The sequence below is a fragment of the Cladophialophora psammophila genome, assembly GCF_000585535.1.
Source record: "Cladophialophora psammophila CBS 110553 chromosome Unknown aczJe-supercont1.25, whole genome shotgun sequence".
Taxonomy (NCBI): domain Eukaryota; kingdom Fungi; phylum Ascomycota; class Eurotiomycetes; order Chaetothyriales; family Herpotrichiellaceae; genus Cladophialophora; species Cladophialophora psammophila.
The window spans coordinates 139,822-152,526 of NW_006912946.1; the positions used below are offsets into that span (position 1 = coordinate 139,822).

At 52.2% G+C, this 12,705-nt stretch overlaps 4 protein-coding genes across 4 annotated transcripts; 2 read left to right on the forward strand and 2 right to left on the reverse strand.

Annotated features, from left to right (window-relative positions):
• Positions 1-1,508: 1,508 nt before the first annotated feature.
• Positions 1,509-4,388, reverse strand: A1O5_11335 (beta-glucosidase; the record flags this gene model as incomplete). The annotated part of the gene is made up of 1 exon (XM_007751907.1): positions 1,509-4,388. One exon carries the CDS (start codon positions 4,386-4,388, stop codon positions 1,509-1,511), a length of 2,880 nt encoding a protein of 959 aa, XP_007750097.1.
• Positions 4,389-5,272: 884 nt separating this feature from the next.
• Positions 5,273-6,766, forward strand: A1O5_11336 (2-methylcitrate dehydratase; the record flags this gene model as incomplete). The annotated part of the gene is made up of 1 exon (XM_007751908.1): positions 5,273-6,766. The coding sequence occupies one exon, from the start codon at positions 5,273-5,275 to the stop codon at positions 6,764-6,766; it is 1,494 nt and encodes a 497-aa protein (XP_007750098.1).
• A 1,389-nt stretch (positions 6,767-8,155) lies between these two features.
• On the forward strand, positions 8,156-10,295 carry A1O5_11337 (AGC/NDR/NDR-UNCLASSIFIED protein kinase; the record flags this gene model as incomplete). Its single annotated transcript, XM_007751909.1, has 3 exons — positions 8,156-8,756; positions 8,807-10,124; positions 10,220-10,295. The coding sequence occupies 3 exons, from the start codon at positions 8,156-8,158 to the stop codon at positions 10,293-10,295; spliced, it is 1,995 nt and encodes a 664-aa protein (XP_007750099.1).
• A 592-nt stretch (positions 10,296-10,887) lies between these two features.
• A1O5_11338 (uncharacterized protein) lies at positions 10,888-12,136 on the reverse strand (the record flags this gene model as incomplete). Its single annotated transcript, XM_007751910.1, has 2 exons — positions 10,888-11,689; positions 11,745-12,136. 2 exons carry the CDS (start codon positions 12,134-12,136, stop codon positions 10,888-10,890), a joined length of 1,194 nt encoding a protein of 397 aa, XP_007750100.1.
• Between the last annotated feature and the right edge of the window lie 569 nt (positions 12,137-12,705).

Genomic DNA, 12,705 nt, shown 5'->3' on the forward strand with positions numbered 1-12,705 from the left:
GGTGACACCAGCACCGATCGACAAGACACGGATCTTCCTAGTATAGGGCCCATGCAATACGATATCTGCAATACCTTAGTTAGCAGAATGTTCTTCGAAGTCGTAAAGTGTCTGGGATGTTTGGCTGGCATAAGGGCACGAAGGAGTATTGCGGATGGCCTAACTTTCAGGCGGGAAGTGTCAGCGATGCAGAAGGAGGCATTGGCTGGCAGAATGCTCCGGTGCATTGTTGATCCTCAGGAATGCGTCTCAAATGTAAGCAAACAAGCGGTAAAGCTCCAGGCAGGTAGTCGTCTTGAGATCCAAGTCGTATCTCCGATGGATGGTGATTCAGACAAATTTGAGATCGGTGGCAATGTTGAAAAAGGTGGATTTGACCCAAGGGCGGGTTGCTCCTTCCAAAATAACCAAAAAAGGATGGACGGCCGCTTCTTGTCCATGGCTGGGCCTTCGTAGAAGGGGGTGAAAAACGATCCAGATTTAACTGATCCGTGCAGACAAGAAGACTAGTACCCCTGGAGAGTGCTGTCGGTCTGGGAGGTACCCTCCTGATGCATCGTCCGAGCAAGGACGACAATTTCTCATCTTCCCGTTTGCGGCAAGTCAAGGACGATGTGGATTGATGCACGAAAGAGGAGAAAGGTCAACTTACCAGGGATTTCGTACTCCTCTCGAGGCACTCCATTATTGGCATAACCTTCGGTGGCCCAGTGGGCCATGGTATTGATATCAGGAGCCATTTGAACAACAGCCTTCCAAGGTCGTTCAGCAAAGGGAAGCAGTGACGAAAGGGAGGGCAGGTGTTGGGCCGGAGACAATGTTATATATAAATCGCTCTTGGTTCAGCAAACGGCCGAATAGCTGTTGTTTCAAAGCGGCTTCTCACGCAAGGTGCGGGCGTGTTGGCAACTTATAATCAAAGACGACTCCAACCCACGATGGTGAAAGAGCGGCGGGTGGTATGAGTTCTGCGGAAGTCTATGTAAGATGCTTCAAAGTGCCTTACGTCCGCCTCCCCTTTTATGCCATCGGACCGCGGTCATGGACTTAGCGTAGCTGCGTAACAATGTGGACATCAGGCCCACGTCGCTCGAAACATACTCGAGGGCCCAATCGTCACTACCAAATGAGGAGGCAAACCCATCAAAGTGAACCTCTGAAAAGCCCAAGAGAGCACTAGGGTCCTTGGCTTGAAGGCAGTAAAGGCTCTGGTTTGTCAAGGCCCATGTGGGGGAATGCGGGGACATGGTGGTGGCAGAAGTCCTCGGTCGAACTATGGCCACATGGAAGCGACATTTGGTCCGAGGTTCAAGAGGTTGTAATGGAGCAGTGGTCTGTCGCGTTGGCTCTGTCGACTCGCATATCAGATGATCCAGTCCCAAGATCGCTTTCGCTCTCCCAGTTCTGATAGAGGAGATGATGCATAGGATCATCAAAACCCTCACGTTATCGTGTTCATCCATACTGACTCCGCAACATCTGACTCGATATGCCTCGTCTCCAGGTGATCAGTATGTCCCCTGCAGAGGCAGATCTCGGGAACTGCGACCCATGGCTAAGGTGAACGGACCGTCAGGCATCACCCAATTCTGTTGGACCGTAGACCAGTAACTGAGATCCTTTCGTGTCAGTGTGAGGTTGACAACTTGTTCTGAACCTGCCTCGAGCTCGATCTTCGTGAAGTTGCGCAACACTCTTACCGGTGTCTCGATGATCTCATTGGTGGATGGTTCCATTATCGCTCCGGGGAACGACACATACAGTTGAACGACAGACTTTCCTTTGCGATGTCCTGTGTTTGTAACGCGCACTTGAACCCTGACATACTCTTCAAACAGCGCGGGATTGCCACCTTCACCGCCTCCAGCAGCACTGGGCTCTTGAACAATTTCGTATCCATCAGGATAGGGATACCTTCCCTTCTTTATTTTGTCCGCTTTAGATACGTACGGATAAACAAACTTCCGAAGTTTTGTGAATGTACTTGGGATGAGCGCACTTTCGACGGGGGGTATGGTCTCATCAAACCTTGGCGGGGTGAGCGTCAAAGGCCGGGAAGAAGGAAGACGCGATTTTGATTTCAGGCTCGTGATAACCAGGTCGGAGAAATTGAATGTGGTGAACGACAGCCCGTGACCGAATGGATATCGTGGCTCAATGTCGGCCTTGTCAAAATGACGATAATCGATGAACAGACCTTCCTTGAAATCCACCTGAGGGATAATGGCGTTGGGATAATAAAGCACTGGAGCACCTGGGCCATAGTCTACAAGAGACCTGCCGACCGTGTATGGTAGCCGTCCGGAAGCATCGGTCCGGCCGAACAGGACGTCAGCCAGGGCATTTCCGCTTTCCTGACCAGGCAAGTTCGCAAAGATAATGGCCTTGACGGACTCCAAACCGGCGAAATCTTCGAGGATGACAGGACCAACAGAATGGATAATGACCACAACAGGACCGCCACATGCGTCGGCCACTGTGCGGATCAATTGACCAGCGCCCTTTTGAATCTCCAGGTCATTTCTGTCTGCACGCTGACTATGCCAGATGCGATGACCTTCGCCGGCGTCTGCATTACCAAAGACCAGGCACAGGTGTTGTTCACGGAGGGCCTTACTCAAGCTAGAAGACACCTTGTTGGTAAGAGAGCTAGTTATTTCGACCACAGACTTGTCAAAGCTCGACTTCAGGGCCGAAAGCGGGTCGACAAGATAAGTAAAATCGGTCGCACCTGAACCCCAGCCCACAGCGAGCGTACCTTGGTTGCAAGCTCGATCTTCGCAGTAATTGGGACCTTTCCCAGGGCCGGCGTCCTCCCCAAGAACGGCGACTCGCTTGGGAGTGCCAGGCCCCAACTCGGAAAGTGCAGAGCTCAACGGCAAGATTGAATCTTCGTTCTTCAGCAGGACGATGCCCTCGCTGGCCACTTCTCGAGCCAACTGTCGGCTTTGGTCGTTCTCAGTCTCGACATACTTGTTGACGAGGATTTTGTCTTGTTTGCTGCTGCTACCAGGGTGTGGATAGCCATATTCGTCGGTGGTCCATGAGGAAAAATTGGGCCCCTCAGAGGACCAGGAGTCTTGTCCCAGCTGATACCATGCAGCAACTATCCGTGTGACCATATCGTTGAGCCTAGTCATGGGAAGCGAGCCATTGAGCACTGCGACGGTGAGCTGCTTACCAAAAAGGGATCTTCCATCCTGCCAATACAGTCCATCACCTGGCATGGACATATCGAGGCCTGCAAGAGCGCTGGCGACACCACTGCGTTGCGCCAACCAGTCTGACTGGACAAAGCCTTGGAAACCGAGTTCATCCTTCAAAATGCCATTCATTAACTTGCTGTTCGCACAAGCATAAGAATTGTTGACCATCTGGTAAGAACACATAATACTGGCCACTCCGGCTCTTACGCTCTCAGCAAATGGCCAAGCGTAGACTTCGTGCAGAGTGCGATCATCCATGTTGGAAGAAAGGGCCTCTGGGAGACCCCATTCCAGGCCTCGACGGAAATGCTCTTGCTCGTTGCCGATATAGTGTTTTGCAGTTGCCATGACACCCTGCGATTGGATGCCTTGAATGGTCTCGTATGCTGCTACGCCTTGCAGGACTGGGTCGCTGCCAAAGCCTTCCCAATCTCTACCACCAGCCGGGTTTCGACCCAGCGGTCCCATTGCTGGCCCAAGAATGACGTTGACGCCCTTGAGCCTAGCCTGACGTGCATGAGCAGCACCGCGGCGACGCATCAGATCTCGGTTCCAGGTGGCGCCCACCGTGATACCAGCAGGGAACGAAGTAGCATGATCTGCGAATCGTATCCCCAAAGGCCCGTCCTGAAGACAAAGACTCGGAAAACCAACGCTCAGTGCTGGGGCAGTATTGCCCACGCAGAAGCCCATTGCCCATCCTGTGCCCGTGGTGATGTTGACCTTCTCCACGAGGCTCATGCGGTCAACCAATTTTCGAGCCTTGTCGTAGCTGTCTTGCCATGATGGCAATGTCCCGCCTTGCGGTGTCGGATACCATGGCGGAGACTGCCCATTGATTTGACCCTGAGTATAGAACCAATAGCCCCCGCCACTAATGACGGAGACAATGACTGCTAAGAGGAGGACTGAGAGGGTGATGTATTGCTTGGTGAGTCTGCGGCCGGCGCAGAAGCGGCTGGCAACGGAATCGGAGTATTTTCGTCTTCTGGGGGACCTGTCATGGGCGGAGAAGCCTAGCAGAGCGACCTCGCTTGCCGAAGCGGCGTCGCCCGCAGGTGGACCAGAGCGGAGAGTGTAGGTCTGGGGTTCTTTGGGGTCGTCGTCGGACCGATCGCCTCCATCGAGTTCTACTTCAGTGGCATTTTCAAGAGGCTGATAGTGGGCTTGTCTAGAGGACATTTTTCGCATTCTTTCAGACTGCCAGAAGGGTTAGAAAGAGGCAATGGGCCAATCAATCGGGGACAGGATAGAGGCGGAACCAACAGCTAGCAACAATCAGGGGGCATTGGGTATTCCAGCGGGGCGACTGGTGGGCGACCTCGACACGCACCGCTTGCGATGGGCCGGCAATGGCCGAGGCAGTCGGAGCTCGATCGGGGACGCGGCACAGAGGCGATGCTAGGAATGGCAAGCGCAATAGGTCGGTAGCAAGTCTGTGTGAGATGGAGAGTGAGGAGAGGATGATGTAAAATAGATGGCTGAAGTAGACAGCTGCCGTACTAGTGAGTGAGTGAGTGAGGTTTGTCCAAGAAAAAGTGGTTGAGAGTTGCTCGAGCTCTGATTTTATTTTATTCCTGCGCTCCCCCCCCCAAACGTCCCATCGTCCCTGCCCTTTTCCACTCTGTTCATTTTCTTTGGCTCCCCCTCAAGTCGGTGAGCAAATCAACCACAGCCTCACTGGGAACAGCATTGTTGTGGCCCGGGGAACACAGGAGTCTGTTGCTGTCACCCTGTCACCTGCCCGTGGAGAGCATTGAGTGTTCGCTGGCTTGTCATCTCAACACCGACTCTACCACTCACACCCCGCTCACTCGACCATTGTCGCACTGAGCCCTTTGACCGACCTCGCGATTCCCTCCGCCTTGACCTGACTGTGCTCGATCGACCTCTACCGAGCCATGCTGGTGTCCTCCGCCTTCCAAAGAGCTCCAGTGCGAAGGTTGGCTGCGGGTGCTTTAGCTGTCCGAGCACAAGCACCCTCCCCAGCAATTCGCTCAGCGCCCAGCTTGAGACTCCCTCGTTCTAGGTCTACCCTTGTCTCCTCCTTCTCAACTTCCGCGAAGATGGCTTCCTCGCAGCCCTCCAAAGCCCCTACTCAGGCTTACGATCCCGAAATCACCGACATCGCCTCCTACGTGCACAATTACAAGATTGACTCGGAACTTGCCCTCGATACTTCTCGCTACATCCTCCTGGACACTATCGGTTGTGGTCTGGAAGCCCTGCGCTTTCCTCAGTGCTCTGCTATCCTAGGCCCTATAGTCCCAGGTTCCAGCATTCCTAATGGAACTCGAGTCCCCGGAACGCCTTTTGAACTGGACCCCGTGAACGGTGCCTTCAATATTGGCGCTATGATCAGGTGGCTGGATTACAATGACTGCTGGCTGGCTGCGGAATGGGGTCATCCTTCAGACAACCTTGGTGCTATTCTAGCGGTCGCTGACTGGATGGCCCGAACAAACAGAGCTGGTGGTAAGGTGGGCAACGGCAAGATCCCAACCATCAGGGATGTTTTGGAAGGCATGATCAAGGCCCATGAAATTCAAGGATGTTTGGCTCTAGAGAACTCTTTCAACCGAGTTGGTTTGGACCATGTCGTCCTCGTGAAGGTGGCGTCGGCTGCAGTGGTCAGTAAGATGCTGGGTCTTGACGAAGCGCAGACTGCGGCTGTTGTCTCTCAGGCATTTGTCGACGGGCAGAGCTTGCGAACCTACCGACACTCACCCAACACCATGTCCCGCAAGTCGTGGGCTGCTGGAGATGCCTGTCAAAGAGCGGTAAACCTCGCATTCAAGGTCCTGCAAGGCCAAGCCGGCATTCCCACAGTGCTTTCGGCCCCTGTCTGGGGTTTCTACGATGTCCTCTTTAAGGGCAAGAAGTTTGAGTTCCAGCGTCCTTACGGCTCTTACGTCATGGAGAATGTTTTGTTCAAGGTGTCGTATCCGGCCGAGTTCCACTCGCAGACTGCTGTTGAAGCTGCACAAAAGATCTACAAGATCCTTGCGGATATGGGCAAGTCGGCGAAGGACATCAAAGAGATCACCAACCGAACCCACGAAGCGTGCATCCGAATCATTGACAAGCAATTTAAGCCCATGGACAATTTTGCCGATCGCGACCACTGCGTTCAATATATGGTTGCAACTATGTTGTGCTTCAACCGTCTGGAGGCCACCGACTACGTTGACGGTAGCGAGGCCGCGACGTCTCCTCTGGTAGAGGACCTCCGGAAGAGGATTAAATGTGTCGAGGATCCTCAGTTCACCAAGGACTACCACGACCCTGCCTTGAGGACGATTTCGAATGCTTTGACCGTGACACTCAACGACGGAACTGTGTTGGATGAAGTTGTGGTGGAGGCACCGCTTGGTCACCGTCTGCGAAGAGATGAGGCCAAGCCCGAGATTTTGGCCAAATACAAGAGACATTTGAGCCACCACTTCCCGGAAGCCAAGATCAAGGAGCTTTTGGAACTGGGCACCGATGCCTCGAAGCTAGACTCGATGGACGTTGACACATACGTGGATCTTTATGTCAAGGAGAAGATGGAGTGGTAGATTGCTGGCCTTATTCGCTGTGAGATATGGACATTAACAAAAGGCGTGGATGTCATGGAATATTGCTGTCCATCAATCTGAGAATCAGAGATTGCTTGGTCCGGTATACTGAATGTTGAAACAGACGCTCACCTATGCAGTGGAACGGCGGCGTGATGGTCCAGTCATTGGCGTCTGAAGGTTCAATCGATCCTACCCTCTGGTGTCAGTCGTTGCACATGGATTCAGGACTTCGCAATTGCGAAAGTATATTGTGTACAAACAGTACCCAAGAACCGAGTATTCTTCATAGAGAATTGTCTCGGCACATTTCCGGCCCGCGCTTGTCAAGCGTGTCTCTATATAGTTTCATATCAAAAGCCTGACCGCTGTTTGCTACCTAGGTATAATAGGGTTCTCCTTCCCACCTGCCTTGATGTATCTCACCAAACATCTCACCTCTCCAATTTGCCGACCCTACAATACAACGTTCAAACCCGCAGACTATTCTTACCCATCAGCCGCCTTCTCTTCCACCTAACAAACTAAGATGCCTAACACCACCCAACCCACGGCTTCACAACCCCTTAGCAGCCAGAAGAAACCGATATCTACAAATATCGGGACAAAATTGCCAAACAACTTAGCTATAAATCCTTTTGGCACTTCATGCAGTCGTACCAACTCAAGCCATGGAACGACGACGATGTAGAGGAAGGCTTGGCGATTCTTCAGACTCTTTGGGATTATGAGAATCAGGAGTAGTACTCAGTCGAGATATTGTTAATCTCTCGTGGAAATATGGTTTCACGACGTTTACTGACCGGGAGAAGAGCTTGGTCATGTTTGATGGCGTGCCATTGTGGCAGGGATGGGTGTGACTGCGGCATCGACTCCAGCATATTCGTATGCCGCAAGGATTATGGAAGACGGTGCAAATCGGCACTGCTGCCTCTCAATTACACACAACAGTCAAGGTTCAAATATCTATAGAACTGTGCAAAACATTTGAATAGCAGCAAACCTAGGACACGAGCATGTATGCTTAAAGCAGCGAGTCGGTGCATCCCAATCAGGACCCACGTGACTGCGGCACAGGCCTTCGTTGCCCATCGAAACAAGTCGCTGTTGTTGATTCTCTCCAAATCCGTCTTGAATGATCCCTTGTATTAACCAACCCACGTCGCAGCGCGGACTCGGTCTCGTTTGCCTGCGGTGCGCAATTGATCCAGCCATCGTCCTTGCCGTCTCACCTCTAAAGCATTTAATAGCTTGAAAGTTCAGCTGAAGGGACTGATCGCCTGACTGTTGTGCTCTTGATTTGATTGTGAGAAGAAAAGCCGCAGTCTTCACCGCCCGGTTCACCTTCCGTCGCCGTCATCCGCAAAACACACATTCATCCGACCAAAAATGGCTGTCGGCAGCACACCTCTCTCCCCTAAATCACAGCAAGATCTCAACATGGTCATGCCTATGCCTCCTCCTCTGTTGCACACTCGTTCTGGCAACGAGATGTACGACCGTCCTCACACCCCCACGACCCCAGGTGGCGGCGTTGTGCATGGCTTCACGAGTCCCGTGCAAACCCCTCAAGGCAGTCCAAGCAAGAGACAACTCCCTCCCGGAGCCAACGATCTGCCCAATGTATTTGACAGTGCCATGAAACTGGCTCCCACCTCGCCCACCAAGACTCAGCCAAAGTCCCCTGCCAAACAAGGCTTCTCTCCTGGTGACGAGAATATGAGTGAAGATCCCTTCGCAGATCCTCCTACCCAGTATCATGGCCGCTCAGAGAGTCCCACACGTCAGTCCAACAAAGAAAACGCACCTGCTGGTAACCTGGGATACGGCAAAGGTGTTCAGCAGAATCATGCTGCCATCTCGCGGCAAGAACAATATCGGACTGCAGACTCCAAGAAGACCATGACCACGACCAAAGGTCTCACCGCTGAGGAGTTGCAAAAGTTGCAACTTCCGAAAGTTAAACGACTGGCAAACGTGACTCAATTGTGTATGTCTCCCAACGCTCTGCAGTACAGATCAGGCACTAATGTCTCATAGACTTCCTTGACTACTATTTCGACCTCCTCTCATACGTCCACAATCGTCAATCCAGAGAGGCTGCTTTCAAAGCCTCGTTCCCTAATCCACCCGAGACCCCAAGAGAAGAGTACGACAACGCGCTCCACAAATACCTTGGGCGCGAGCGGGCCAATCTGCGCAAACGCCGTACTCGCCTTCGTCATGGTGACTTTCAAATCCTTACCCAAGTTGGTCAAGGCGGATACGGTCAGGTCTATCTCGCCCAAAAGAAAGACACTCGAGAGGTCTGCGCACTCAAGGTCATGAGAAAGAAACTCCTCTTCAAACTGGATGAAGTACGGCACATCTTGACTGAGAGAGACATCCTCACCGCCGCCAAATCCGAATGGCTTGTCAAGTTGCTCTACTCTTTTCAAGATGAAGAACAGATCTACTTGGCTATGGAGTACGTGCCTGGAGGCGACTTTCGAACCCTGCTCAATAACACCGGCGTTCTTCACAACCGTCACGCAAGATTTTACATTGCCGAAATGTTCTCCTGTGTGGACGCCTTGCATACATTGGGCTACATTCACCGCGACTTGAAACCAGAGAATTTCTTGATTGATGCCACAGGACACGTCAAACTTACCGACTTTGGACTCGCCGCGGGCATGCTTAGCCCCATCAAGATCGAAAGCATGCGCATCAAGCTCGAGGAAGTAGGAAATGCGCCAGTTCCCTTCGGCATGCCCGCCGTGGAAGATCGCTCTGCCGACCAACGCCGCGAGGGTTATCGTTCCCTACGCAAGAAGGACATCAACTACGCCAAGTCTATCGTTGGGTCCCCTGACTACATGGCCCCAGAAGTTCTCAAGGGTGAAACATATGATTTCACTGTCGACTACTGGTCTTTGGGCTGCATGCTCTTTGAAGCCTTGGCAGGGTACCCACCGTTCGCAGGCGCCACCGTCGACGAAACCTGGCAAAACCTGAAACGCTGGCAGCGTGTGCTCCGTAAACCCATCTATGACGACCCCACCTACTTCCTCTCCAAGCGTACCTGGGATTTGATCACTCGCCTCGTCGCCGCTAAAGATCATCGGTTCAAATCTATCTCTGAAATCCACAAGCACGAGTACTTCGCCGAAGTTGACTTCTCGAAGCTAAGAGAGCAGAAGGCCCCGTTTGTGCCGGAGTTGGATTCAGAGACAGATGCTGGTTACTTTGATGATTTCTCCAATGAGGCGGATATGGCGAAGTACAAGGAGGTGCATGATAAACAGAGAGCACTGGAGGAGATGGCAGAGCGGGACGAAAAGATGGGCAAGGGTCTTTTTGTGGGATTCACGTTTAGGTATGTGGTCTTCTCCTCCTCCCGTTCTCAGTATCCTCTTGCGATTCAGCTGTTGTGGTGGCGGCGTTATGCTAACCTATGTTGTGATTTTGCAGACATCGCAAGCCAGATACCGAAGGAAGCCCGAGGAAGAGAATCGAGACTGAGGGCACATTTGGAACGATCTTCTGAGAAGGCAAGCGGAAGTCCCGGAGAGAATCATAAACATGGCATCAGCGGCTATACGCACCACGCCGTCATGTTTGATCTCCCTCTCTTCCTATTCCCATCGTCGATCTGCTTACGGTACGGTATGGCACATTGGAGAAATGTTGACATGCGAGGATTTTGTATGAATGAGAACACAGCGCTGGGCACTGGATGGCGGAACAAAGGGCACGGTCGGAGCGAAAAGAGTCTTTTTCCCCCTTTTTGCTGGATTGGAATGAGATACAAGGCTATGGCAATGTTGGTGCAGGCGTTGGCTTTGAGACTGCTCGTGATGGACGTGTACTCACCATGGTTGTAATGTGGGAGCAGGGGAATGATAATGCAGCTTTGAGCAAGATTGGAGGCGCTGGTCGGCCATTACTACTGGGTGAACGGAAGATTTGCCAGGTGCTGAGTGTTTCTCTACCTGGACAGGTAGACTAGCTTCTCAGTCCAGTGTCCAGAACAGAATTCAACACCGTTGCGAAATAAACACCAAAGATAGCCTGCCAGTACAGGCCGAGATACAACACTCGGCTCGCGCTTACCCAAGGTTGCGAACTAATCATGCCTATCATATTTCCGTAGCCTCCAAATCATCCACCAGGAAAATGCCCGAAGAGCTTCGCTGGTCTTGGTCTGCGCGTTTCTCGATCCTGCGTGAGAGCTCCTCGAACCAGGTTTCGTCTCCGTCTCGGTTGCAGGTCGTGAGGGACTTCGGCATTTCCAGCCTCCGAAGTCGAGGGAGCACGGCCAACCTGCGAAAGGCCTCAAAGTCCGGTTCGACATGTACACGGCCTTGGCTGTGAAGGTACCATTTTGGATAAGGTGTCGGGGTGATCCTCAATATTTCCAGAGGGGCGGTTGTGGCCGCCGTTCCTTCTGCCTCTACCGGAAGTTCGTTGAGGGTTCTCCGTGCCACATCGGCGGGAACGATCAGTTCTTGGAGACTTGGAAAGACTTGGAGGATATCGAACAGGTTATAGCTGTCATCACCTGATCCTCTAGAATCAGTCAACTCTAGGCGTTGAACATGGTCCACTCTTTTTTGACAGTGTAATAAGACGTCCGACATCGGAAAAGTCAGTGTTTTCAGAGTCCTGGGCCAGCTTTCAAACAGCATGTCCCAGTCCATGGATCGAGAACACATCAGATCGGTGGCATGTAGACGCGTCAACTTCTCTGGCCATTTCAGGTTTTCCCACGGAAGATACTCTGCTCTAAATTTGATTCCTCTTGGCAGACTCAGAGATGTCAAACGTTTAAGCTTAGCTATGGCATCGAAAAGGTCGCGCAGCTGTATCGAGTAAGAATCTGCTGACATGTCTAGATGACGCAAATTCACACATTTAGACAATGAAGCCAATGATGAAACCCTACCGACAGCGTCAGAGTCGTCCGAAATTCCTGCAAAGACTGGAAGTGGCTTACGAGAAAGTGACTGCTGGCGTAGCAAAACTCTCCAGCGACGACTTGATCCGGTTGATAAGACGGGCCGTGAGACTATTGGTGCTCTCGTACGCGAGACGACTCATGTCAAGATGTTTAATCATATTTTCAAGACCGACACGCGATCTCCGGGGCTGTGCCGCGGGGCATATCGTCCGAGTGAAAAGGTCGAAGTTCCAGCTGGAAAGAAAGGGCCGGTTGTAGAGATGGGGGACAGAGGCGGCATACCAGGTCTTGGACACCAAACAGCATGCCCATAATGATGTTTGAGTGTCAGGATCATGGCCCGAAGCCACATATGCCATTATGAGCGTGGCGACTTCAAGCGGGAGATGGACTTGTGCACCTCGATATGTCGGATCACCTATCTTCATGATGCTGGTCTCGTCTCAGAGATTCTGAGGGTGAAGACTCTTAGACTTGGGAGCAGCTAGTTGACGGATCAGTTGGAGTCTTTCTCGAAGAAGTCGCAGGGAGTTGCGGCGAAACATACTGCGAAGTTGTCGTATTTAGGTTGTGGCAAGTTGGGCAAGGTAGGACAAGGCAAACAAGGCTGGTGGGTCACCCAACCGTGCCGATGATTTCCCGTGCCCATCATCTAGTGGCCTGTCTCGCCGTCTATCAATCAGCCTCCTCTTCATTGATCTCTTCTTGGATGTTTGATTGTATCGTCGATGACAGGGCACGCGGGATAGGATGCCACAAAGAGAAGGGGGGGTGGTGGCAGCCGTTCTGCCTGTGACGCTGGAATAGCGAGTCAATCTGGTATGTGCCTGAGCGGCGGCGGCTGCGTACCCAGTCTTCCTGCGATTAGAGCATCCCTCTCCTGATGAGTGTCTCGTTGTGGACATCGGGAGTCTCGAGGGTGTTTTGTTTCCTATCAGCTGTGATGGTGTGTTCGACGAAATGATGATAGACAAAGATGGATTGGTGGAAACCTGAA